The 27195-nt window shown below is 43.7% G+C and overlaps 1 protein-coding gene across 1 annotated transcript; it reads left to right on the forward strand.

The window, feature by feature from the left end:
• The first annotated feature begins 576 nt into the window (after positions 1–576).
• On the forward strand, positions 577–26545 carry CYP2J2 (cytochrome P450 family 2 subfamily J member 2). Its single transcript, XM_081088527.1, has 9 exons — positions 577–1014; positions 2624–2786; positions 5977–6126; positions 7440–7600; positions 11129–11305; positions 13249–13390; positions 17455–17642; positions 20708–20846; positions 25725–26545. The coding sequence occupies exons 1-9, from the start codon at positions 817–819 to the stop codon at positions 25901–25903; spliced, it is 1497 nt and encodes a 498-aa protein (XP_080944653.1). The 5' UTR covers positions 577–816; the 3' UTR covers positions 25904–26545.
• Positions 26546–27195: the final 650 nt, after the last annotated feature.

Raw genomic sequence — 27195 nt, forward strand, 5'->3', positions numbered from 1 at the left:
TGCTGCCTGGCATATAGTAAGTGCCCAGGAAATATCAGGCTTCTGCTGGCTTGACTGGTTACCAGGCAGGATTCATATGCCTGATCCTTGGGTGAGAACTTGATGGTGACTGATAAACAGCCAGGGAGTGGCTCAATTGGCTGAGCAGCGTCCTGTGCTCCGAAAGGTTGCCAGTTCGATTCCCAGTCAGGGCACAAACCTGGGTTTCGGGTTCGTTCTCAGGTTGGGGCACCTTAAGCGAGGCAGCCAATAGATGCATCTCTCTCTCTCTCTCTCTCTCTCTCTCTCTCTCTCTCTCTCTCTCAGCATGTCCTCCCTTGTCCTCGGGTAAGGATAAAAACAAGAAAGAAAAGAAAAACACGGAGACTCAAAGTCTGTGACGTTCTCTGAATTGCATTGAATCCATAAACCAGAGAGTCCCGACAATCTCAGAGAAAGACTTTCCAAGATCGCTGGCTGCGGGTTCTCCCTTGAGATCCAGTGCCTGGCGTCTGGCCGGGGCAGGCTGGCTGTGGGCGGGGCGGAGGTGGCGGGTGGCGGGTGGCGGGTGGTGGGGTGGAGGGGGGGCGGGGCGGAGGAAGGGACGGGACACGCAGGGAGAAGCCGGTGGTTCAGGTTCAGCGGGCGCGGCTGGGGTCGGTGCGGGCGCACTGCGGGGACAAAGTTCAGAGGGGCGGGGCCGGCAGGGTAGGGGCGCGGCTGAGTGGGGGCGGGCGGGAGGGTTGCAGTGCTGGGATTGCTGCGACAGCGACGGGTGGGACTTCACCTGCTCAGAGCGCCTTGGAGCCAGTGGACCTCAGAGCCAGGCTCTCTGCGATGGGCTCCCTAGTGGCGGCGGTCTGGAGGGTGCTCCATCCCAGCTCTCTCCTGCTGGGTGCGGTCGTCTTCCTGCTCCTTGCCAACTTCTTCAAAAACCGGCTCCCAAAGAACTACCCGCCCGGGCCCGCGCGGCTGCCCCTCCTTGGGAACTTCTTCCAACTGGACTATAAGCAGCCGCACCTGTCCATTCAGAAGGTAGGAGCGGGCACAGGTGCTGGGTGGGGTCCTACCCTGACCTGAAGGCAAGGACCATGGCGGGGACCCAGGGATGGAGAGCAGCGCACCTAACTGTAGTTACTAATGTGTCCTGCATATTTGGAAGTTGCTAAGAGAGTAGGCCTTAAAAGTTTGCATACACGGGGCTTTAGTTCATTCACTTTAGTAGCTATGTAGTTTTCTGTCATTACACCACATTTTTTTAAAACTGTGGTATAATTGACATAGAACATTGTATTAGTTTCAGGTGGACAACATAATGATTCCATATTTGTATACATCTGGGAATGATCACCACAGTAAGTCTCGTTAGTATCTGTCACCACGCGTAGTTACAAAATTTTTTCTTGTGATGTGAACTTTAAGATGTACTCACAGCAACTTTCAGATATGCAATAGAGCGTTATTACCTATAGTCAGGATGCTGTGCTTTACGTCCCCGGGACTTATTACTTTATAGCTGCAAGTTTGTACCTTTGACCCCCTTCACTCATTTTGCCAACGTCTCACTTTCACTCTCTGTTCCCACTACACCGTGAGGTCGCTAAACTCGAAGGCCCTGGAGCCACCTCAGGGTCTTGTCCTGGAATCTTACACAATGCCTGGAAAATCCCTCCCCAACTCTATAGCTTCCTCACCTTGGCTGCATTCCTTCGGCTCCAAGTCATTTTCCTTTTCTGAAAGACAGGGAAATTTATTACTCCCTGGAACACTTGTGAGATTAAATAAGATAAAACATGAAAGGTGCTCACCATGGTACCCAGCGAGAGTGGCCGCTGTGACCAGCGGTGCCATCCTCCGGCACATCCCCGCACTCCGGTCCTCTCCATCGCCAGGAGCGCACACCACGTCTTTCTGCACACAGAGCGCCTTCATTCCTCCAGGCATTCCTCCAGGCGCCAGGTACCAGAAAAAAAAGTGCCGTTCACATTGCTGCCCTCCTTCTCCCTCACAGCACCCTTGGAGGGAGGGAGGCTCCAAAAAGTGAGACCGTTTTCTCAGGAGCCCAGAGCTAGTGACCAGAGAGCTAAGGTTCACACAGTCCCAGAGCCGAACGGCTTTTCTCACACCGGGCCCCAGCCGGATAAGGAACTTTCTGTCTTCTCACACGTGTTGAGAAAGGAAGTGTTCTCTTTGGCGTAAATGATATGATTTACTGAAAAGTCCATGCTTGTCAACAACAAAACATACATTTAAAAATGAAAAGAAAAGTCTGTGCTTGCTACACCAGATGTGCAGTACATGGGTCTCAGCCATCCTGGTTAGTCACGTGTACTGAATTCTCTCCCTTTACTAGACTCTAAGATGCGTGAGGTTAGAGACCTTGTTTATTTTATTGAAGCGATATCTTCATAACTCACTTCAGGACAAGGCTAGATGCTCACTCAGTTCTTATCGGCTTACTCTGAATGAATGTTTTATAAGGTATGTCCATGCTCAGTAGTAGTGACTTGCACCCAGGCAAGTTGAGAGGAGGAGGAGAGGAATCAAGGCATACGCCAGGCCATCCATACAGCCCCCAGCTCCACACTCTTTCTTTCCTGGACACAGAGATATGCGTGCTCAACTGTGACTGTTTACTTTTCAGTATGTGAAGAAATACGGGAACCTTTTTAGCATGGAGTTTGGTGCCTGGTCTTCAGTTATAATAACTGGATTGCCCTTAATCAAAGAAGCCCTTGTCCACCAGGGTCACAACATTTTGGACCGTCCCATGTCCCCTGTTCGAAAACGGATCTTTAAGACAAATGGTAAGCTTCTTGACCAATGTTGGATGTGGATGTCTTAATATTTTTAAGGCTTGTTAGCCGTGCCTCTGACTGTAATTCTCCAGCACTCCCCAGAGACCAAGCCCATTATAGAACTCCTAAAGGGTGTCCCAAAATTCACGCAAGAAGTAATTTTGATAGAAAACACAGGCTTATAATTAAAAATTGTAATTTTTTTATTGATTCATAAAGTATACAGTATAGGGTTATGTATGGAATAGAATATCGGGTAAATGGCCTCCATGGCACAAAAAAACTGGATTATCATGTCGCGATAGCGAGCACCATTAACTGTTATTGCCTGAGCAACCGCATTTCGGTCATGGAAAATTTCAACAAAAGAGTGCGTATGTGCCAGCAAAGCCATGGAGGAGGCCATTTACCCGATATGCTATTCCATACATAACCCCATACTGTATACTTTATGAATCAATACAAAATTTACAATTTTTAATTATAAACCTGTGTTTTCTATCAAAATTACTTCTTGCATAAATTTTGGGACACCCTTTACTTTATAGAAAGCTTGATGCTCACATTTCCCCATGAAGACACTCTCAGAGGATCAAGCAGGGCCAGTCCTAATGACGGGAATTTGGAAAAACAGCATCTTCCGTGCATGGTGTGCGGTGTGCATTCACTCACTCTGGATGCTTTGATAAACACGTAACCCTTCATTCCATGTGAGCAGAGGAGGCAGCGATGTGTTAGCTCTTTCTGGTTTCCCACTGCCAGTCTCTTCCCCTAGGAACGCGGATGTGCCTCTGCTTCCTTCTGTTGCTTTTGTGATTTCTTCTTCTTCTTGCCTCTAGTTCCTTATGCTTTATCATTAAGGTGTCCACAGGGCATCTCAAGCCTTTCAGTCTATGTTAGATCAGTTTGGCATAAATAGTTTAAATGATCATTAAATAAAGTGAAACATTTAAAAATCTAAATGAAAATGTGTTGCTCTACCAGAGCACCATATTTTTCAAGTGCTCCCCAAGTCCTCTTTGAAATAGTTTACTGCTTCACTCTCCATCCATTTACTCTATTATCTGCAATGTGAAGCACAGTGCAAGGCACCAGTGATACAACAATGAGAACAGATAAAATCCATGTTCTTATGTAAGTCAAATTCTATTCAGAGAGAAAGACTATCAACTATCCGTAATAATTTAAAGCCTTTATGTAGATGAGGGCAGATGCACTTACTAGGGGTATCTAATCTAGTCCTGAGATTCAGGAAAAACAAATGTAAGTAAATGACACTTAATTTAATAAAGTGAAGAAGCAATCAGGCAGAGGGACTAGAATATAAAAAGTCCCTGAGGTGAGAAGGACAGTGAACCTGAGGAAAGGAAAAAGTGGCCAGTGTAGCAAGCACAGAGACTCAATGGAATAATTAAATGGAGATGAAGCTGCTGAGCTTGGCCTGGAATAATTTATTCAAGTTCTCAATAAGGATGTTGTTTTTTATTCTAATACCAATGAAGTTCTTGATGGTTTTCAGTAGAGAAAAGAATCATCATATTTACATTTTAAAGCCTTATTTGGGTTGCAATGTAGAGAATAAAATAAAGGAAGCAAGAGACTGGTGCAGCATTTTAGGTTAGAGCAGTGGTCGGTAAACTGCGGCTTGAGAGCCACATGTGGCTCTTTGGCCCCTTGAGAGTGGCTCTTCCACAAAATACCATGTGCGGGTGTGCACGTACAGTGCGATTGAAACTTCGTGGCCCATGCGCAGAAGTCGGTACCGAAGTGGGCCACGAAGTTTCAATCGCACTGTACGTGCACACCCGCACATGGTATTTTGTGGAAGAGCCACTCTCAAGGGGCCAAAGAGCCGCATGTGGCTCTCAAGCCGCAGTTTGCCGACCACTGGGTTAGAGAAAGTAGTTGCTTGGACCAAAGAGGTGGCAAGAAAGGTCAGTAGATTAAAATGGGACAGTGGCAGAGTAGATACATGGATTTAAGGTATTCAGGAGGTAAATCCTAAGACATGATGACCAGAGGGAGGGACACTGGAGGGAGACTGATGTGTTGAGGCAGACCCCCAAATGGGTGGAGTGATGGAAGGAAGGAACATTTGGAGGACAAGGTGTGTGGTTAGGCTTGGGTGGGGAGTTGCATGGAGAAAAGCATAAATTCAATCACGGACAGGCTGAGATTGAATGCTAAATTGGCAAAGTCAAGCAGACACCTGTATATCTGTGTCTGGAGCTCAGGGACAGAAATAGAGGGTCACTGTCAACAGACGTTAGTGTAGTGAGATGTAGTGAGATGTCCCAGGAATGGAGTAAGGGTACGAAGAGAAGACTTCACCTTGAAGAACTCCAGCATTTCAGAACTTGGTAGGAGATAAACTAGCCAGAGTTATGGGAAGCTCTCTGCTTTCAGAGATTAGGGGACAGTTCTGGAGAGTGCAGTGCCCTGAGAGGAGAGAGTTTCAGGAAGAAAGGGTCAGGTGCTGCTGAAAGACCAAGTAAGGTGAGGTTGCAAAGCATCCCTGGATTTTCCGGCGAGGAGGGCCATTTCATGGCGATGGTGGAGGCCGGAGCCAGGGGTGAAAAGGAATTGAAGAGTGAGTGCTCTGGAAGTGCAGAGGTGACAGGAGCATGTTATGAAAGAAAGGATGGTCTGTTGAACACAACAAGATGTTGTCTTTGCCTTTGCCTGCACAGGATATCCACTCCTCTGCTTTCTTCAGGCATGTACTCATCTATTAAGGTCCAGCAAAGCCTTGCCTCTTTACAAACCTGGGTTTTCTCCCCTGGGACTGCATTGCTAGTATGCAGCGTAACATAAATACATAAATCTACCTATGTGGCTGGCAATCAAAGCGTGGGCTGGGCACTCAGGGATGCACACTTGAATGCCTGTTCAGCTGCTTACTACCTCTGTGTGTGACGTTGCACACGTTACCTTATCCCTTGTGCCTCGGTTTTCTCATCAGCAAAAGTGGGAAAGGGGGTGATAATTGTATCTACCTCAGATTTCCTGTGAGTAGGAAATTACGTAATGCATAAAAAAATGCGTATGTGCCTGGCCTTGCAAACCATCAGTACATGTTGGCAATTACATTCATTGCTCTGGGAGGGCTCCTCTGAATACTTTTCCCTGCCTAATGCCCTTTCCCCTTCTGCCATCTCATACAAGTCCCTGTACCCATTGTTGTCTTTCTTTTGTTCAGGCTTAATCATGTCCAATGGCCAGGAATGGAAGGAGCAGAGAAGGTTCACGCTGACAACACTGAGGAACTTTGGTTTAGGAAGGAAGAGCTTAGAGGAACGCATGCAGGAGGAGGCCTACCACCTCAACCAGGCGATAGAAGAGGAGAATGGTGGGTAGATTTCCTAGGTCAGCTGCTGGAGACAGTGGCTCATTCATTCACTGAACAGATACTAGTTAGTACTTACATGCCTGTCCTGTGCCCAGCAGTGTGTTAGGCACTAAGGATATAACTGTACAACTAACCATGGCCTTGTGCTCATGGAGCGCTAGAATTAAGCAAAAGAAGACAGGCATTAAAGACATTACTGATTATGCCCTGGCCAATGTTGCTAAGTGGTTAGAGCGTCGGCCCATGCACCAAAGGATCATGGGTTCGACTCCCAGTCAGGGGCACATGCCTGGGTTGGGGGTTTGCTCCCTGTTCCCTGGTCGGGGCACGTGCAGGAGGCAACCAGTTGATGTGTGTGATCTCTCTCTCTCTCTCTCTCTCTCTCTCTCTCTCTCTCTCTCCCCCTCTCCCCTCCACCCCCCCCCCCACCCCCCCCTCTGAAAAGCAATAGAGAAAGTATCTTCTGGTGAGGATTAACAAATACAAAAGACATTACTGATTTTTTTTTTTTTTTGAGAATAAAGCAAGTTATTCAAGTGGAGGAAAAGAAAGCGGCCAGAGCACCAGCACCACTATGAAAGAAGCGAAAGTACAGCCTGCTTCTGGCAGGGTGGATGTGGGCCAACTTGACAGAGTTGTGCTGCTGGTCAGTTAGTTATTGGCAGTTTGTTTCCAAGGATGTGGGTGGGTCAGGGGATTGTCCCCAAACATTGTGGTGTCAAATTCTGACTCCGCCTTCTGTTTGGGAGGGGGCGTTGTTATTGTCATGTCTCCCAGGACCATGCAGGAGCCTCCAGCCATTAACTGTTTCCCTTTAATCATTCCTGGAAGTGTGGGCTCCAGTGAGAGGATGTCAGCTCCTACTTCCTCAATCCACTTGTCTGGATTTTTTCCTAATTTCTCCTCCTCCCCCTTCCCCCCTCCTGCTCCTCCTTCTCCTCCTCCTCCTCTTCCTCCATCTCCTCCTTCTTCTTGCAGAAAACATAAGAACTCTTCCATGCCATTGTAGAATGTTTTGCCTCTTGTTGCAAAATAGGTTGCATGCCTCAGAATGTTTCAACCCTTCTTCTCTCCCCGTTGTGTAGCGGGTAATAAGTACATCAGTTCGACATTACTGATTTTAAACACTGGCCATCAGTTTGACTTCCCAGGCATTAAGTGAGCACTTGCTGTCAGATCCAGGGTGGGTGCTATGGCCAGAGCCTCAGATGTGTTTCTGTGCTCATTATGTCATATGTCATATGTCATGTAGACTCTCAGTAGAAAACAGAAACAAACCAAGCTCAAGGGTCCACCTTTTCTTCCACCTCCAGGACAGCCTTTTAACCCTCACTTCAAGATCAACAATGCAGTTTCCAACATCATTTGCTCCATCACCTTTGGGGAGCGCTTTGAGTACCAGGATAGTCAGTTCCAAGAAATGCTGAGGTTGCTGGATGATATCATAGGTATGGAGGTGTCAATGTGGACCCAGGTAAGGGGTTCTCTTTTCATATCTTGGTTAGTGATATTGGGGCTGATGTCAGACACAGATGTTTTTATAAGCTACACTATAACCTTTTCAAACTGACTTCAACACCAACTTGTTTGAAATCAACTAGTGTGACTCTAGTGTTTTTGGTATTTTAAAATATTTATTATATACAAAGAACATTTCTAACATTCATGTAAAGCAATAAACTTTACATAGCATACACCTGTGCACCTATGTTGTTTTATTTAAAAAGGACAGTAGTGCATTACCTTTGAGTTCCCCCCATCCCTCATGTCCCTTCCTAAGCCAGCCATCTCAGATCTCCTCTCTCCATCGGCCAACTATTTGAGATTCATTTGTGTTAGTTGCCCTTTTTATAAAATTCTGAATAGCATTTCATCTTATGAATATGGCATTGTTTGTCACTCTATTCTCTATTGATATACACTTGGATGGTTTCCAGGTTTTGAATGTTATGAATAAAGCTGCCATATACATTTTAGTACAACTGTTCATGTGGACACATCCATTCATTACTCTTGCATGTGTAAACCTGGACATAGAAGATGCTGCCTAAAAGTTTCCAAAACTGTTCCACTGTTCACACACCCATCAACAGGATATTATCAATCTAATTTCATAGGGTAAAGACATTTGGGGTTCAAACCTCACCCCTTTCTTGGTGGACCCTGTGCTCCATTTTTGTCCCTGGGGGTCTGTGAGTCAGAAACTCTGTTCAGCTTCTTGGTCTTAAACCAGCGCAAGTGTTGAGGTAACCTCTCTGGTATCTAGAAGTGGATTTATTTTTTATTTATTTATGACAAGCATCTTTGCTTAGAGCTTTAAGGCTCTATCGTATCAAAATGGATAAAGAAGTTATCATGCGTCCTAGCATATGAAAAGGCTATAATGAATGTGAGCTATTATTATTATTATTATCAAAGTTATTTTTGAATTCCTAGTGCTCACTTCGCCATGGTAGTCCCCAACCCAGTGATTCCACTTTTGTTCTTCCTAATAAGACAGAACCCAGGAAAGGTGAGAGCTCAGAGGGCACCCCGCTGACTTTCTCCAGGGAAAATAAATGCCTGGAATAGTAGGAAGAGGCAGCAGAGGAGGGGGGATAAGCATTTTTTGGAGTCCAAAAATAGACGAGGTGCCTTGATGGACAACTACACATACTTGATCTAAGTTAATTTTCACAACAACCCTTTAAAGATGAAATGAAGCATCCTAGTGTGTGCAGGCAGACATGGCAGTGTGTGAGAAAAGCCTAATAGTGGTCCACTGGCTCTGTGTTAAGTTCTTAATGGATTGCATATCATTGAGTCACCAGAATAACCCTGAGGCCCACAGGCACCAAGTTAAACAAAAGAGCAACAAGTTATATCCTCTTCATTTTCATCCTCCTCCTCCTCCTCCTCCTCATTATTATTATTATTACTAGAGGCCCAGTGCACAAATTCATGCACAGGAGGGGTCCCTCGGCCTGGCTGATTGGGGCTGGCCAGAGGGAGGGACCACAGTAGGTTGGCTGTGAGAGCGCACTAACCACAGGAGCTGCATTAAGCTTTAGCCCCCTGGTGGTCAGTGCACATCATAGCTACCAGCCAGTCATCTGGTCCTCTGGTCATCCGGTCATAACTATCACTTGGGCTTTTATATATATATAATTATATATATATTTATATTTATTTATTAAAAATATATATTATATATATTTTTATATATATATAAAAATACTATAGCTAGAAAGCAACAGAGCTAATAGCCAAACCCATGTCATGTCTTAGGTCTAGGTCAGTGGTTGGCAAACTCATTAGTCAACAGAACCAAATATCAACAGTACAACGATTGAAATTTCTTTTGAGAGCCAAATTTTTTAAACTTAAACTATATAGGTAGGTACATTGTTATTAACTTAATTAGGGTACTCCTAAGGCTTAGGAAGAGCCACACTCAAGGGGCCAAAGAGCCGCATGTGGCTCGCGAGCCGCAGTTTGCTGACCACTGGTCTAGGTGATTTTCCATTATGTTATGCTGTCTGTTTCCTATCAGATATTATTAGGGAAAATATATTCAAAAACCAATTTATTTCAGTAAAAATGTCTTACTGTTATGGAGGCAGAGAAATACATATATATATATATATATATATATATATATATATATGTTTAACTCACATATCTAAATCTCTATCTATAATAATAAATGTGTAATATGCAAATTAGACCAGTCATCCTTCCAGATGACCTTCCAGACGAAGCCGGGGCTGCAAGGGAAGCCTAGGTCCTGGGTGCCTGCCAGTGGCCAGAGGGCAGCCTAGGTCACAGATGCCGGTGGCCAGAGGGAAGCCCAGGTCCCGGGTGCCAGACAGAAGCTGATGCCAGCAGCTGGGGGAAGGAAGGCCTACTCTTGCACAAATTTCATGCATCAGGCCTCTAGTATATCTATATAGGGATGGATAGATAGATGATAGATAGATAGATACCTCTCTCACACATGTGATAATTGCCATGAAGAAAAATAAAATAGGATAAGGGAATGGAAAGAGAGTGGCAAGGCTACTGCCACTTATAGGATCATTAGGTGAGATCACTCCAAGTGGATGCATTTGAGTGGCACCCTAATGAAGTGAGGGGCTGGAGTTCTAGAAATTTTGGAGGAAGAGCCATCTAGGTAGAAGGAATAGCAAATGGAAAGACCTAAAGAGGAACACCTTTGATGTCATTATAGAGACCAATAGGGCTGGACTGGAGAAGATAAGGTGGCAGAGAGTGACAGCAAAGCATGCGACAGGTGCATGCAAGGACTCGCTCATGTTCTATGCCCAGAGACTGATGTAGAAGTCATCTCTGCATGTCATGGGAAATCACTGGAGAATTAATGATCAAAAAGTGAAATGATCTGACTAAACCAGTGATTTTCAAACGTTTTCATCTTATGGCATACACAAGCGAATTAATTACTAAAATTCTATGGCATACCACAAAATACATTTTTTTTGCCAATGTGACAAAAAAAATAGGTGTAATTTTTATTCATTCACACTGGATGGCTATTGTGTTGGCTGCTGTCATTTTTTTATTTGACAATTTAAGGGAAAATAGGTTAGTGCCCACGACTAAATAGTCAGGAAGTACATGTTTTAAAACTTCTTGTGGCACACCGGTTGAAAACCACTGGATTAGACCATCCAATGATTACTCTGTTCTGTCAAAATAGACTGGGAATGGGATTAAGAATGGAATCAGAAAGCCTGCTGGAGGCTATTACAGCACCCAGATAAGAAATGGTGGTTTGTACAAGGATGACAAAGCAGTTGGGGTGGTGAGAAGTGGCCTAAAACAATATACTTGGGATAGAGCACTGGCATGCTTTGCTAGGGAGATGAGAAGAGGGATGAGAGCAATCAGAAGGTCAAGGTCTAAGTGTAAACAAACAAGAGCCGGAAAGAGAATGTTTCTGTTGTCTCATAAAGTGGGATACGGCACCATAGTGGCTTCATGTTCTGTTTTTCTCCATTAGCTCTATAATACCTTTCCACGGATAATGAACTTCCTTCCTGGATTCCACCAAACACTCTTTGGCAAATGGGAGCAACTGAAGTTGTTTATTTCTCGTGTGATTGAAAACCACAAGAGAGATTGGAATCCTGAAGAACCAAGAGATTTTATCGATGCATACCTCAAGGAAATAGAAAAGGTGAGGAAAATTGTTTCCTGTGCTTTGTTTTTGAAGAACCAATGGGGATGTACAGGTTTCCTCTTGATGCTGTAACAAGTTAACTCAGTGGCTTACAACAACACAGATTTTTAGCTCACAGCTTTGGAGGTCTTAAGTCTGAAACTAGTTGGACTGGGCTCAAGTCAAGGTGTTGGCAAAACTGGCTCCTGTGAGGGCTCGAGGGGAAAATACGTTTCCTTGACCTTTCCAGCTTCTAGAGGTCGCCTATATTGCTTGGCTCATGGCCCCGTCCTACATCTTCAAAGCCATCCGTGTAGCATCTTCTCTGTTACCTTCCTTACATCTTCTCCTTACAACCCTCTGGCCTCTTGTAATTGCATTGGGCCCATTGGGATTCTCCAGGATCATCTTCCCAAACCAAGACCCTTAACTTAATCATATCTATAATGTTCCTTTTCCCATATGACATCCACAGGTTTCAGAGATTAGACATAACATCTTTGTGAGTCATTATTCAGTTTACCACAAGGGAGTAAAAACAGAGGCAGAATTTCATAGAGTGTAAGAGTAGCATTAACTCAGGATGGATGACGCAATTAGGAATAAAGATGTGGGTTCAATGGTATTTGGTTTGAGGTCTTGGGAATGCACAAATGCTGCCTTTTCTTCTTCTATTCTCTACCCTCCATATTTGAAGGAACTATATGAAAAAGGAAAAATAAGAATTGAACCTCAAAACTTTGTTTTATTATTATATGGACCTGTGCCCAATGATCTACCCCTACAAGAAAAGCTGAGTGCGTGGGAGAGTTTATCCTCAAGGACTGAGTAGGACCCTATATTGTCCACTTTCTGACATTATAGGAAAGAAATAGGGGTGGGGAGCCAAATTAGATGTGTAGTATTTAACACTGTAATTCTTCTGATTAATAGACTTTGTATCAGTGTCATCATTTTTTTAAACATTTTTTTATTGAGTTTTTACAGAGAGGAAGGGAGAGGGATAGAGAGTTAGAAACATCGATGAGAGAGAAACATCGATCAGCTCCCTCCTTCACACCCCCTACTGGGGATGTGCCCACAACCACGGTACATGCTCTTGACTAGAATCGAACCTGGGACCCTTCAGCCTGCAGGCCAATGCTCTATCCACCGAGCCAAACCGGTTAGGGCTCATTTTTTATTATCACATTAGTTGTTACTCCTGTGGAAGTTGGCAGAGTGATGAATTTCTTTCCCATCCCCTCTCTTATTTCACTGTATTGGCATTACATTAATAGAAATATTGATTTCTACTCAGAGGAGGAAACTTCATGTGCTATATGGGATCACACATTAAGAGGAATGTTGAGAAATTAAAGCTCTCAGAAGAAGGTGGTAAAAATGATGAAATGCCATGAAGAATGATTTTTAGAATCAGAGAGTTTTCATATGGAAGGAAAAGATTTACTGAGAGATATACAACTTGTTGCATATAGACAAATTCAGTTTATTCTTTCTAGTATCAGTATAAACATTTGTTGAGTATTTGCCATGTGCCCTTTGCCTCTCACATGATTCATAATGTTATCTTCATGGGTGTGTTTTGATATTTCTATTATATAAGATGGGAAACTGAAGCAGGGAGGATAAGTAACTTACCCTTTGTCATATAAATAGTGAATGGGGTGGCTAATATTTGAACCCAAGTCTGATTCTCCACTATACTAACAGCTTCTCCCAAATTATAGGCATAAAAAATCATTGTCTTGATTTTCATTCACCCAAACTAAGAAACATTTCCAGCCCTTGGGGTAGGACTATGCTAACAATATTGTTGTGATAAGACTGCCTCCCAAGGAGACTGAAGGCAGAGCCTTTCTCTGGGGCTCTTTCCTCCCATCTGTCTCCCCAGGATGAAGCCTCCATGCATTGTGGCCACCAAGAACCCTAAATAAACTAACAAACATGGTGCTTTCTAGCATAAGGGTGATGATGCTTCCAGTTTCAATGAGGAAAACCTCATCTTCAGTACCCTGGACCTCTTCTTTGCTGGAACCGAGACAACTTCAACGACGCTGCGCTGGGGTCTCCTTTATATGGCCCTCAACCCAGAAATCCAAGGTGAGCAAGCCTGGGCCAGGACACAGCAATGCCTCCTGGGCACACCGCCCCAAAGTTGGGAGCAGAAGATACCATGGCGGAGAGGAAAGGTAGGCAGGACAGTCACCAGGCCATGTGGACTTGAGAATAGGCACGTTCTTCATGTTTTCTGTCGTGACTGTAATGGAGCCATATCATACAAATATAGTAAGAGTCCCTGCACTCAGGAAACTCTACTAGGAAAAACAGTGAAGTTAATTGTACATGGAAATTGTACATTGTACAATTGTACATTGGTGAGTTCCAGGAAAGTTACATTCTCACAAGAAATCTGGTCTTAGGGGAAGTTAGATGTCAGACAACACAGAAAGGAAGGAAGGAAGGAAGGAAGGAAGGAAGGAAGGAAGGAAGGAAGGAAGGAAGGAAGGAAGGAGGGAGGGAGGGAGGGAGGGAGGGAGGGAGGGAGGGAGGGACGGAGGGACGGAGGGAGGAAAAAGACCTGTTCCTAACCTCTCCTTTTAGGTTGTCTTGCATTGCTCTATAGAAAATGTTTAAACTTCTTACTTTGATATGTCATTCCCTCTGCTGTGCCTCTTACTTCCTGTCCAGCCTCAACTCACCCACCCTGCATGGGGGCCTCATTAAATTACCTGTCATTTTCTTTGCATTGTCATTATTTGTGACTGTGTCATTGCACCTGTTCTTCCTTCTACAAGAATGTATTTTCCTAATTTTTCTACTTGGCAAACAACTAGCTCTGCTTGAAGAATCTGTTCAACACCACCTCTCATGTTTTCCAATCCTCTAGAAAATTAGTAGCATTCTCTTTCTCTAGAGATGACCTGATGCCCCTCCGTAACTGTGTTATTGCTTATTATTTGTACATCTTCCCCACAAACTGTAGTCCATTCAGTGACAGTGACTGTTATAATCAGTTTTCTTTCTCCAGGTCCCAGAATAGTTTGAGCACATGAGAGATCAGATTTGTTATGATACAATTTTTTAAACTCTTGGTAACAGTTTATTAAAGGGATATAAAATTTATTTAGTCGATCAAGACTTCTTTTTTGTTAATCCTCACCTGAAGGTATTTTTCCATTGATTTTTAAAGAGAGTGAAAGAGGAGAAACAGAGAGAGAGAAACATCAATGTGAGAGACACATTGATTGGTTGCCTCCCTCATGCTCCCCGACCAGGGCCAGGGATCAAGCCTGCAACCGAGGTACATGCCCTTGATCAGAATAAAACCCAGGACCCTTCAGTCTGGGGACTGATGTTCTATCCATTGAGCCAAACAAGCTAGGGCATTTTTTTTTTTTTGTAAAATAAAAGTAGAATAGAAAAGATCAGAGTGCTTTCCATGTAGTACTATGGGTAAGTTTGTTCATGCAACTCTCTCTCTCTCTCTCTCTCTCTCTCTCTCTCTCTCTCTCTATATATATATATATATATATATATATATATATATATATATATATCGTGTATATATTTATGTATGCTTGAGTCATAATGCAAAATGCCTTTGCAACTGTGAATTACATTTTTTTTAAAAGTGTAAAAGCTACCTAGTTAGGATACAGACTTAGCTTCTATAGCAGAGTCTCCAAAATAATAATGGTTAAGCTGATAGATGTTTACACCCATGTTCATAGCAGCATTATTCACAAAACACCAAGAGGTGGAAGTAACCAAGTGTCCATCGATGATGAACAGATGAAAATATAGAGTATAGTGGAACATCATTCAGCCTTAAAAAGGAAGGATATTCTGACACATGCTTAAACATGGGTAAACCTAGAGGCTATTATGCTAAGTGAAATAAGGTAGTTACACACACACACATACACCCTCACACACACACAAAATACTGCATGATTCCACTTATATGAGGTGTCAAGAGGAGTCAAATGCATAGAAACAGAAAGAAGACTGCTACTTGCCAGAGGCTGGGGAATAGGGGGAAATGGGGATTTGTTGTGTAATGAATACAGAGTTTCACTTTCACACGTTAGAAAAGTTCTGAAGATTGGCTGCATCATAATGTGACTATTCTTAACACGATTTAACTATACACTTAAAAAGGTTAAAATGATACATTTTATGTGTATTTTACCATGATTAGAATGTTGGGTTTTTTCTAAAATATGTTTTATTGATTTCAGAGAGGAAGGGAGAGGGAGAGAGAAATAGAAACATCAATGATGATAGAGAATCATTGATCGGCTGCCTCCTGAATGCCCCCTACTGGGGATGGAGCCCACAACCCAGACATGTGCCCTTGACCAGAATTGAACCTGGGACTCTTCACTCCGTAGGCCAAAGCTCTATCCACTGAGCCAAACCAGCTAGGCCTCTAGACTGTTTTAAATGGACGGTAAAAACATATGTAGAAGTTTATATATCAAATTTGAACTGCGCTCTACAGAGCCCTTTGGGTTCCAAGCTCTCTCCATTGTGTTGTTCTGATATAGCTAAAATAATGTTCGTATTGGCACCATCAAATATGTCTCCCCAATGAGAAGGGAAGAAGGGTTCAAAAGCACACACCCTTCTTTTAAGGGTATGTTCCAATTATTAAACATTCCTCCTACACACTTTCTGTTGGTCAGAACTTAGTCACATGGTCACACGTAGTAAAAAGGGAATCTGGAATATGTAGTCTTTGGCTGAGTAATCAGGTATCCAGCTAAAATATCAATTATTGTAAAAGAAAAAAAAAAGGCGGGGGACAGATATTGGGAGACAATTAGCAGTTTCTATCATTTGTTGGGTGTTCACCTAAATCAGTTAATATAAATTTCAAACTATCCTTAAGATGAAAATAGATTTAGCCTCACTTAATAAGAAGAGGAAGCTGAGGCTCAGTCTAAGTAACTTGCAACATAATTTTGTAGAGCAAAAGCTTACAACTAGAATTGTTTTATTCCAGGGCCCACTTTCCACTCTTATTACCTCCTTGACAAACAGGAGTCCATGGAGCCACTATAATTTTAGCATTTGATCCTAGTTATCCCACTCCTTAGCTTCACAAGCTCAAGGAAAGGTATAGTATGCAAGAACTTTCTTTTCTTTCTTTTTTATATTTTTTATTTTCAACATACAGAATTTACTACAGAAAGATGTAGCAAAGGTGTAGGGGTCTTTTTCTTTATTGATTAAGGTATTACATATGTGTCCTTATTGCCCCATTGCCCACCCACACCCCCACTCATGCCCTCACCCCCCTGTTGTCTGTGTCCATTGGTTAGGCCTATATGCATGCATACAAGTCCTTTGGTTGCTCTCTTCCCCTTACCCCCACCCTCCCCTACCTTCCCTCTAAGGTTTGACAGTCTGATCAATGCTTCTTTATCTCTGGATCTGTTTTTGTTCATCAGTTTATGTTGTTCATTATATTCCATAAATGAGTGAGATCATGTGATATTTATCTTTTTCTGACTGGCTTATTTCACTTAGCATAATGCTCTCCAGTTCCATCCATGCTGTTGCAAAGGGTAAGAATTCCTTCTTTTTTACCACAGCCTAGTATTGCATTGTGTAGATGTACCACTGTTTCTTAATCCACTCACCTGCTGATGGGCACTTAGGCTGTTTCCAAATCTTAGCTATGGTAAATTGTGCTGCTATGAACATAGGGGTGTATATATCCTTTCTGATTGGTGTTTCTGGTTTCTTGGGATATATTCCTAGAAGTGGGATCACTGGGACAAATAGGAGTTCCATTTTTAGTTTTTGAGGAAATTCTATACTGTTCTCCACAGTGGCTGCACCAGTCTGCATTCCCACCAGCAGTGCACGAGGGTCCCTTTTTCTCCGCATCCTCACCAGCACTTGTCGTTTGTTGATTTGTTGATGGTAGCCATTCTGACAGGTGTGAGATGGTACCGCATTGTCATTTTTGATTTGTATCTCTCGGATGATTAGTGACTTTGAGCATGTTTTCATATTTCTCTTGGCCTTCCTTATGTCTTCTTTCAAAAAGTATCTATTTAGGTCCGTTGCCCATTTTTTGATTGGATTGTTTATCTCCCTTTTGTTAAGTTGTATGAGTTCCCTGTAAATAAAAACTTTCTTTTCTTTTCAAGAAAAAGTACAAGCTGAGATCGACAGAGTAATTGGCCCGTCGCAGCAGCCGAGCATGGATGCTCGGGAGCTCATGCCCTACACCAATGCCGTCATCCACGAGGTGCAGAGACTGGGAAATATCATCCCCCTGAATGTGCCCAGGGAAGTAAACAATGCCACCACCCTGGCTGGATACCACCTGCCCAAGGTAATGAGGGACTCCGGCTTCTGATCTTAAAGCTTATTGCTTTAAATGTTAGGAATCTGAACTTGAAAAGTGACAGATTCTTGTCCTAGGGAATCACTTTAATGGGGAGAGATATTATGCTTGTTTCAATATTCTTTATTTTTCTTCTGGTGTGGTCTTTAGAACGTTAATTCAACTAGGGTACTAATACTTATTATGGAGAGGAAGGGGGACTCCTAGATCAAATACGTCTAGGCAAAGACTGGCTTTTCTTTGCCGTGGGATTTCTCAGTGTTTTTACTATGAAAGGAGAATTGTGAATCTTTGTGGAGATGCAGCTGACTTTGCATGGAATCTTCTTCTTGGCCTTGGTAGAGCATCTCACAGGACTAGGGAGTTGCCAGAATCACTTCAGAAAATTTTGCTTCACAATCCTAGGTCTATAGAACATTAAAATATAAAGGGACAATTGAGACCATCTGGGCCAACATCACATTAATGCTGGTGTTTCTAACGTAATATCCTGATAGGTGTTTTCTCAGCTTTGACTTGTAGCCCTGTGGTGGGAGAAACCAACCCAAGTGTGTGCAATATTAAGTATTAGAAAAGGAGAGGAAGAACACACACTTGTTAAGTAGTAATTATGTTCCAGGGACTACATAGTTTCTTTTGAAATATCTTAATCGGTCCTCAGAATAAGTCTGTTACTTCTATTTTATAAACTGGGAAGTAAGGTCTCATCGCGATTCAGCTTGTGTAAGGTCCCTCAACTACAAAGTGACAAGAATTGGGTTCAAGAACCAGATCTGTTCTGATCCCCAGACTCATCTTTTTTGTACTCTATCATGTTCTCTACACAGGAGTTGTTTGACTTTGACCTTAAAAGGGTCTTCTTGCAGTTGCTCTCAATTCATCCCTGTTTAATTCTGTGTCCTCACAAAGGAAATTCTGATCTCACTCTGCCCACCGGGCTTATGATCTCAGCAGACATCTCTCCTATGCCCCCTAGTGCCTTCTCTGCACACTGCACCTTTACAGCTCACTTGTTTTCTCACCACTTTGGTCAACCTCTGTGGGTCCATTCCAGTTGTCTATGTCCCTCTGCATATGTCGTACCTGGAGACGAACTTAAGAGGCAGGACCAGGGGGGATTTCCCATTGTACACGTTTTGGTCATTGTCCCTGCAGTCAGGAAAAGCCGCTATACCTGCAGCTATTGCATTTATGATTTCTTGCCAATTGACCATGTTATAGGTGAAGGCTGAGGTCTAAATCATGTCACAGGTGCTGTTTGCATTTTTATAGCAATTCATGTAAGCTCCAGGAACCATCCCAGCTCTTCCACTTATTTTTTTTAAATAGATATTTTATTACTTTTTTACAGAGAGGAAGGGTGAGAGATAGAGAGTTAGAATCATCAATCAGCCGCCTCCTACACACCTCCTACTGGGGATGTGCCTGCCACCAAGATACATGCCCTTCACCGGAATCGAACCTGGGACCTTTCAGTCCACAGGCCGGCGCTCTATCCACTGAGCCAAACCGGTTAGGGCACTACCACTTATTTTTAACATCCACTTTCATGACCATCCTGGGAACTGAGAGATCTAAGTGACTAAGTTGTAGAGGCTAAGCTGCCATGGCTTTGATGTCAAGTAGACCTAACAGAAACCGTGGCTCTACCTCCTCCATTATGTGACTCTGGGCACATTATTTAACCCCTCAGAGCTTCCATTTCTTTAGTTGTAAAATGCATTAAGCCTACCTCACAGGTTGAAGTAAAATGAGGTCATGCATGTCGAATGTTACATCTAGTGCTTAGTATAGAGAGTACTTAACATAACAGTTATCCTTTATTAATTCAACAAATGTGCATTAAGCATCTGAAATGCTCAGGCCTGGGAAAACAAACCTGAGGAAAATAACCATGCAAGTACGTACTTAGAAACCATGACAACTGCCCCTCTGGAAAAACTCCCACATCTCTGTAAAGATGCAGACTGGCTGGAATGGGGGTAATAGCAGGAGTGGTCAGAGGAGGCTTCCAAAGGAAGTGATGTTTGAGGTGAGGGCAGCAACATGCTTAAGAGTTAGGAGGAAAGGCATTAAGACACTGAAAACAACGTTTTAAAAGGTACGAAATGAGGGGAACCGAGCTGTTTGAGCAGCTGAAAAAAGGCTGATGTAATGGGAGTGCAGGCAGAGACACCGTAGCCCAGACAGAGGTCAGGCAATGGCTCTGTCACCCAAGAGCAATGGGAAGCTGGTGAAGGGTTCTATCAAGTTCAAGGCTGGTGGGTGGGTAGGTGGGTGTGACACGATTAAACCTTATTTGAAGCTCACTGGGCTTTCAGAGTATGGAACAGATTGAAAGGGGGAAGAGAGGACGTAGGGCATAGTAGCCAGCTTTTATGAGTATAGGCAAGCAAGGGGTAGCCAGGAGTAAGAGAGCAACAGTGGGCATAGAATGGAGGTGACAGAATTAAGAGAAATTTAAAGTAAAACTGACAAGCCTCACTGAAGGCTCAGTGGGGGAAAGGGAGGCATTAAGGAGGACTCTTGCGTTTCTTGATATGTACCTGTTGAATAGTGGTTCCTTTTACTGGATGACCTGATTCTATTATTAAACCTGGGCAGTAGAGTAGACATTGGAGGGAAGAGAATGGAGAAATAGGGATGAATGAGACGTTGTTTACCTTGCTGGAACTGCCATGGTCACCACTTCACTGAGCAGCTGGGTTGACTTTGGTACAGTACTGACTGGCAAAGCTCTATATTATTCTCTCATTGGTGCATGCGTGTCTGCTTCCAGGTCCTACACTGACTGGTCCCTGTAGAGAACATCCATATTGCAGTCAAGAGTAGCCATACTTCCCTAGGAAATTCCCAGCAGGCATTTGCAGTCCATCATTGCAAGTTGTACCATGGCAAGGAGGTTGGGGGTGGGGAGCTGGGCTCAGAAGACAATGGGTTGTGGAGGGTGAGGATATGGTCAGGCCCTGGCTTGGGAGCAGGGGACTTCCAGCCCTCTGCATGGGTGTGTTGCATGGGTCAAGCCTTGCCTGAGTCTTTGCTGCCTTCTCCAGGGGACCATGGTCATAACCAATCTGACCGCACTGCACAGGGACCCTGAAGAGTGGGCCACCCCCAACACATTCAATCCGGAGCATTTTCTGGAGAATGGACAGTTGAAGAAAAGGGACGCCTTTCTGCCTTTCTCAATAGGTGAGTTCTACAAAATAAGAGGGTGTGGATCCAGAACTCCTCTCCACCCTCCCTTGCTCCTCTCCCATCATCCTTTGCTTTAGCTGGAATGCCTCCAAACAGCCCTGCCCAGCGTGACTTCCTGCTCCAGCTCAGGATTCCCAGGGCTGGCATGGCTCCAGGCTGCTCTTTCTTCCTCAGCCCTTGCTTGGCAGGCAGGGCAGCCTGAAGATTCCAGCTTCACTCTGTTCTGTGCCCCGGAACACTGGGGACAGAGACACAGACCCTGCCTCTTGCTCACAAAAAAAGGTTGGGCATTTGCCATCTTCACAGAATTTCTAAGGGCCACCCATTCACACAGAACTAGAGCCAATTTATAATACAAGGGCGTGGAGGGGCATGGAAAGGGGCTATTTGCTTATCATTATGGGCATCAGGACTGATGCTGAATGCCATCCTTGACTGGATGGGATTCTATTCTATATGTACCCCCTTTTGCCTCTTTACATTTTAATTATGCTGTAAAAGTTTGGTTAATACATTTACAGGGTAGACAACTTAAATGGTGCAAAGGAAGATGCTGTGAAAACGCTCTCATGTTTCCAAGCAGCCAGTTTCAAAGGTTTTTTAAACTCATAACATTGTAAAATGAATAACAAAAATTCTCAGTATATTTCTTAGTGTTGCATTAGGTATGTTTCATGGGTTAGTTCCTTAGTTCTGGAAATGTGTCCTGAGCCAGCAGTCAGCCCTGGGCATAGGACAATGAATGAAGCGGAAAAAACAAAACACCTGATCTCATGTAGCACGTGTTCAGTGCAACTTTACAGGGTCCATACTACTATCGCCACTTTAGAGATAATGAAACTGAGGCTTGAGGGGTCAACTGTGGCATCTTTTACATCTGTCATTGTCTGTTTATATTTCCCTTTTTTACACTTATTTTTTCGTTTTGCATTGAATATGTATTACTTAGGGAGAAAAATTATTACACACACAAGAGAGATGGTGGTAGTGACCAGTGAGGGGTGTTGTAGCCCAAGCAGCGTGAGCAGGGAATTTGCAAAGGGGAGGGGACAGCAGAAGCCTAGAGTGGGTGTCAGAGCTCCAGTAAGATGAGGCGGGATCTGCACAGAGTGGCTACGGTACTGATGGGAGATAAGTTATGTACACGGGACACTGATCCAATAAGTAAACATATCGAAGATAATGGGGGGAAGTTACAAACAGGGAAGGGATGATAATAGAATGAACTCTGTGGTGTTGGACTGAAATAAGAGGTTATCAATACGAACTCAGATTTTTTTAAAATATATTTTACTGATTTTTTACAGAGAGGAAGGGAGAGAGATAGAGAGTTAGAAACATTGATGAGAGAGGAACATCGATCAGCTGCCTCCTGCACATCTCCCACTGGGGATGTGCCCGCAACCCAGGTACATGCCCTTGACCGGAATCGAACCTGGGACCTCTCAGTCCGCAGGCCGACACTCTATCCACTGAGCCAAACCGGTTTTGGATTTTTAATAGATTGGTAGGTAGATAGGTAGATACAGAAGTAAATATAGACGTAAACATGGGTGCATATATATATATCCTCACATTTAAATATATACTCGTGTTATATACACTAGAGGCTTGGTACACGAATTCATGCACATTGAAAGGAAATTAGAAGAAATACTTTAATATCGCTATTCGCTTTTCTCTATAATAGAAGTGTCAACTGAATTCATGATTGACAATGACAGATCGAAACGCACTTGTGCGATTGGCGCCAGTGAGAACTATATATATTTAGATAAACTTGTTTAATTAGACCTACTTTCTGATTTAGCTAAACTTTTTCCAGCCCAGTGAAGCACCCCAACTTCTCTTTCAGATAATTAATTGTCAGCAACACAGCAGTTAAGTATCAACATGAAGCAGATTATTATTGTAGATCATGTAGGGAGAACAAAGGGTAAAATAAAATTTAACTGCAGCAGTGTTTGACTATATTCTGTGCAGTAAGAAAACCTGAAGTCATTTTCAAGGTCTATCATTTCTTCTTTTCAGTTGGGTCAAGTTTCTAAACTTTCTAAATCTCCATTTTCCAGCTAATGAAAAGAAAATAGGATTCTACCGAGTCTCCTATCTACCTACTCCAGGACTTCTGTGAGGATCAAATGAGATGAGGCACGGGAAAATGCTTCACAGATATTTGGTTAAAGTGTAAAATATTTGCACCTGGCTATAAAGCAAGTCATGTTCCTTGGCTGAAGAAATTCCAAGGAGGCTAGTTGATAGGGAGAGGAAGCCAGGTGTTGCTACGTGACATTATTACCCGGCGCCCACTGCTACCATTTCAGGCCTGGGCTGTGGGCCACATTTTGAGCCATGGGGTCTTGGCAGTGTCAGCTGCGATTTGGTGAGGTATCGCTCTGGGGTGGTGGTGGGGCCTGTATCCCACTTGGGGGAAGCCGAGTGTTGCTTTGTCGGCGCCAGGTCTGCAGTGCCATTTCTTTGTAAATGGCCAGTGCGCATCACTGCAGCTCCTGCATTGAGCATCTGCCCCCTTGTGGCCAGTGTGCATTACAGCAACCAGTCAGATGGTCGGAGGGACACTTAGCATATGAGCCTTTTATACATATAGATACTGAGTTGCTCTACCCACTGAAATGCCTGGGAGCAACACCACCTCAATACCAATAAGCATGTCTAATGCCCAGATCTAATCATTATCCACTAAAAGGAACCAGGACTTTTGGGGAAATTGGCTAATTCCAGGTTGGGGAAGGGAAAGCATGAGATAAGCCTGGAACTTTTTTTTTGTCCAAAGTAAGAAAATACCAGCTTGAATGCTCACTTATTAGCCAAACCTAGAGTATCTTGAGATCCAAACCCTAATAACAAATTTTAACCCCTTCAATAAAATAGGAATCTGTGAATTCATACCAATATAAATAAATGAGTGCATAAATAAAATAGGGAGAGAGAGCATTTCCTTTAGTAGGATCCTAATAATGTGGAAGGAATGATGAAATTTTAAAACTTCCAATCAGGCAACCATTAGAGTAATTAATAATTTGGGCAAAAAATAGCAAAGGGAATGGTTATTAGTCTCAAAGTAGTACTTATCAGTTGCAAAGAGGAAAATAATAATTTTACAGGGGAGAAAGGATAGACACCACCGTAATCAAGTTAAATTCGCCAATAATGGGGCAAATCAAAAGCGTGTTCCACCTGATAGGGTGCAATGAGAAGCAGCAGCCTCCCTTGGGTGGCCCTGCCCCCAGAAATGCATGACCTCCCAACCTGAGTTTAATCATGAGGGAACATGAGAGACATTGACCAAATAGTGGGTCTGTCATCTTCCAAGTGCCAAAGTCAGAGAAGTTGAGAAATCTCTTGTGCGATAGCCAAATGCAACTCCTGATACTAAACTGGGTCCCTTGACTAGAGAAAGGACATTATTGGGAGAATGGCAAAACCTGATTGAGATCTGAAGAGAAGATGGTGGGAATTTCCTGATTTGGTGGTTCTGCAGGATAACATCCTTGTTTGAGGGAATTCATCCTGAAGGTTTCATGGGTAACATAGGCAATTTACTCTCAAATAGCTCAGGAAAAATACATTTTTTCAATATTATTCTTCCAAGTTTTCCATACATTTGAAATTATTTCAGAATAAAAGGTATGATGTGAAAAGTATCACAGTAAAGAATTGTAATACACAAAAAACTATTTTAGTAATGTTACCACCCACGAGATTTATTTAAAAGCCATCTTTTAAACTGTGTTCTTCCAAATTTCTTTTTTTAATAAGAAACAGGATGAACTTACAGATAAGCTATTGTATAGCTAGAATCTGTATTATCCAGGAGATGTATTAAAATACTTTGTTTTGCTCTCTACAGTATTAAATTATTTGGATTCCACATGTAGCTCACACAATATCTAAAATAAAATTCCCATGTTAAGCGCACATTTCAACCAATGCCTCAAGAAGTTACTTAATTTTCCCCGAATCCCATGTCTAGAAAGTGGGAGGAGTAGAACTGGATCTCTGTCCTTCTACCTCTAGTTCTGAACTCACACAACAGGGACAGGGATGTGGCCTGGACAGGGCTATGTGTGAGCTGTGGAGCAAAGGATGCAGCCTAGGGCCCTGTGCTAGAAGCAAAGGCACTACTGGAGGAAGGACCGGCAGGCTTAAGGCCCGTCAAGGAGGGGGGCTAAAGCAGGTCCAGGGTAGAGAGCCATCCACATCAGCGAGGTCCCCAATCATCAACGAGGAAAATATGAGCAGGGGAAAGAGGCCTTGTACTTTACACACTCTGTGCTAGAAGCAAAGGCACTACTGGAGGAAGGACCGGCAGGCTTAAGGCCCGTCAAGGAGGGGGGCTAAAGCAGGTCCAGGGTAGAGAGCCATCCACATCAGCGAGGTCCCCAATCATCAACGAGGAAAATATGAGCAGGGGAAAGAGGCCTTGTACTTTACACACTCTGCTCTGACATTTACTGGCTTATACTTTTGGGTAGTGTTCCTTTAAGGTTTGAAAAAAATTAATAGTCTTGTTTTCTGCTTCTGTCATTGTTGTTAGTTGATTTTTTTAGAGCCTGTAGGCTAAACATCCACTTTCTAGGTCAACCAAGGCCTCCCACTTCAATCACTGTCTACAACCTGCACCTCCACCTGCCTGACCCCTGAAGGCACTGGAGCAAGTCCTGACATAAGTTGTCTGTGCTTTGCTTAAGCCTGGTGTTGTCAGATTGAATGAGCCTCTGTACAGAAAGCCCCGGGGCCTAGCAGGCCCTCCCTCTGTTCAAGATTTAAAAGACTCTGGAGAAGATTTCAATCCCTCTGGGCACCGACACCAGCTGGAAAGATAACTTGTCTTCTGTTCTTGTCTTCCAGGAAAGCGGGTATGCCTCGGAGAACAGTTGGCCAAGGCTGAGCTGTTCATTTTCTTCACCTCCCTTTTGCAAAAATTTACCTTTAAGCCCCCAGACAACGAGAAGCTGAGCTTGGAGTTCAGAATGGGCGTCACCATCTCCCCAGTAGACCACCGCCTCCGTGCAGTTCCTCGGGCATGAGGGCATTGGGGGAGGAGGGGGAAGGGAAAGCAGGAAGAATGGGCATGTCCTCCAAAGGCACGGGGGCTTGCGCAGAAGGGAGGACCAGAGTGGAAACTGGATTCAAATTCAGTTTTATCTCCTGCAATGTAGCCTTGAACAAATCATGTATCTCTAGAAAACACCCCCCCAAAGATATTCTTAGAATAAAACCAATCATATCAGGCCTTGAACTTCCTAAATATCTGGGATCTTGCCTTCCATTTCTTTTTCCCAATCAGATCACCTGAGTAGGAGACTGAGAAATTGGCCAAAATACTTCACATAATATGATCAGTCTCCTCATCTGTAAAATGAAAGACTTTGGTGAAGGATCTGAGCTGCACTCCTGCTCTGCTGTCCATGTGTCCTGATTCCAGATGGTGAGGCACTCACACACTCCGTGTGGAATAAATGTAAAGCACCCAGCACTCATCTGGACCTAATGGATGGATTGGGACTCAGAGCCAAGAGTATGACCACAATTATGGTGAAACCATGGGGAATAGATGGCTGAAGTTTCTGGTAATGAAAAAATGACTCCTTTCTCCCCCTCAAAGCTCCTTAGAGGGATTCTAATATGAGATCTCTTCCTGCTCAAGCATTACACAAAGATTTCATCTGATTTGTACCTCTCTTATTTCTCGCCTAGTTTGAAAGCTCCAGGGCCCCTTCCCCTCTTCCTTTGCATCAGTGTCTGACACACCATGTGCAAGCATATGCCACTTTCTGTGGCACCCTGGCCAACGCACAGATTTTACCCGAAAGTAATCCAGGCTGTGAGTCTTTTCCCCACTGCTGTCCTGCAAAGAGACACAGACACATGCAAACTGCACTGTATATTAAAACTGGGTCCAGGGACAGAGGATTTAGAGCAGAGAAGGAGCAGGACACACGGAGTTAGTATGGAAGTGTGCCCAGGTCAGGCACACGGGGCCTGCATGCAGTAGGGAGAGGGTCCAGCAAAGGGCCTCTCGGAATGCCCTACATATTTCCAGCCAGGAGCCAGGGGCTGGCTGGGTAACTGAGGAATCAGGACAGCTTCTTGGGCAAGGAAGCTGCTTTGTCAGAACAGGGAATTCAGAGCTCTAACTCATGTCAACAGATGGTCCTTGGTGCCAATTCAACACCAACAGGAATTCACAATTAAGGTGCGGTAAAGGAAAGTGTATTCAGTGCAAAACAGCTCAATGGTGACACAGCAAGGCTGTGAAAACAGCGGGGCTGTGAGGCGGCCCTATGGCCTTGCCCCTCTGCCCTGCGCTCCTCCACTC

This window comes from Myotis nattereri (assembly GCF_964212035.1).
Source record: "Myotis nattereri genome assembly, chromosome: 3".
Taxonomy (NCBI): Eukaryota; Metazoa; Chordata; class Mammalia; order Chiroptera; family Vespertilionidae; genus Myotis; species Myotis nattereri.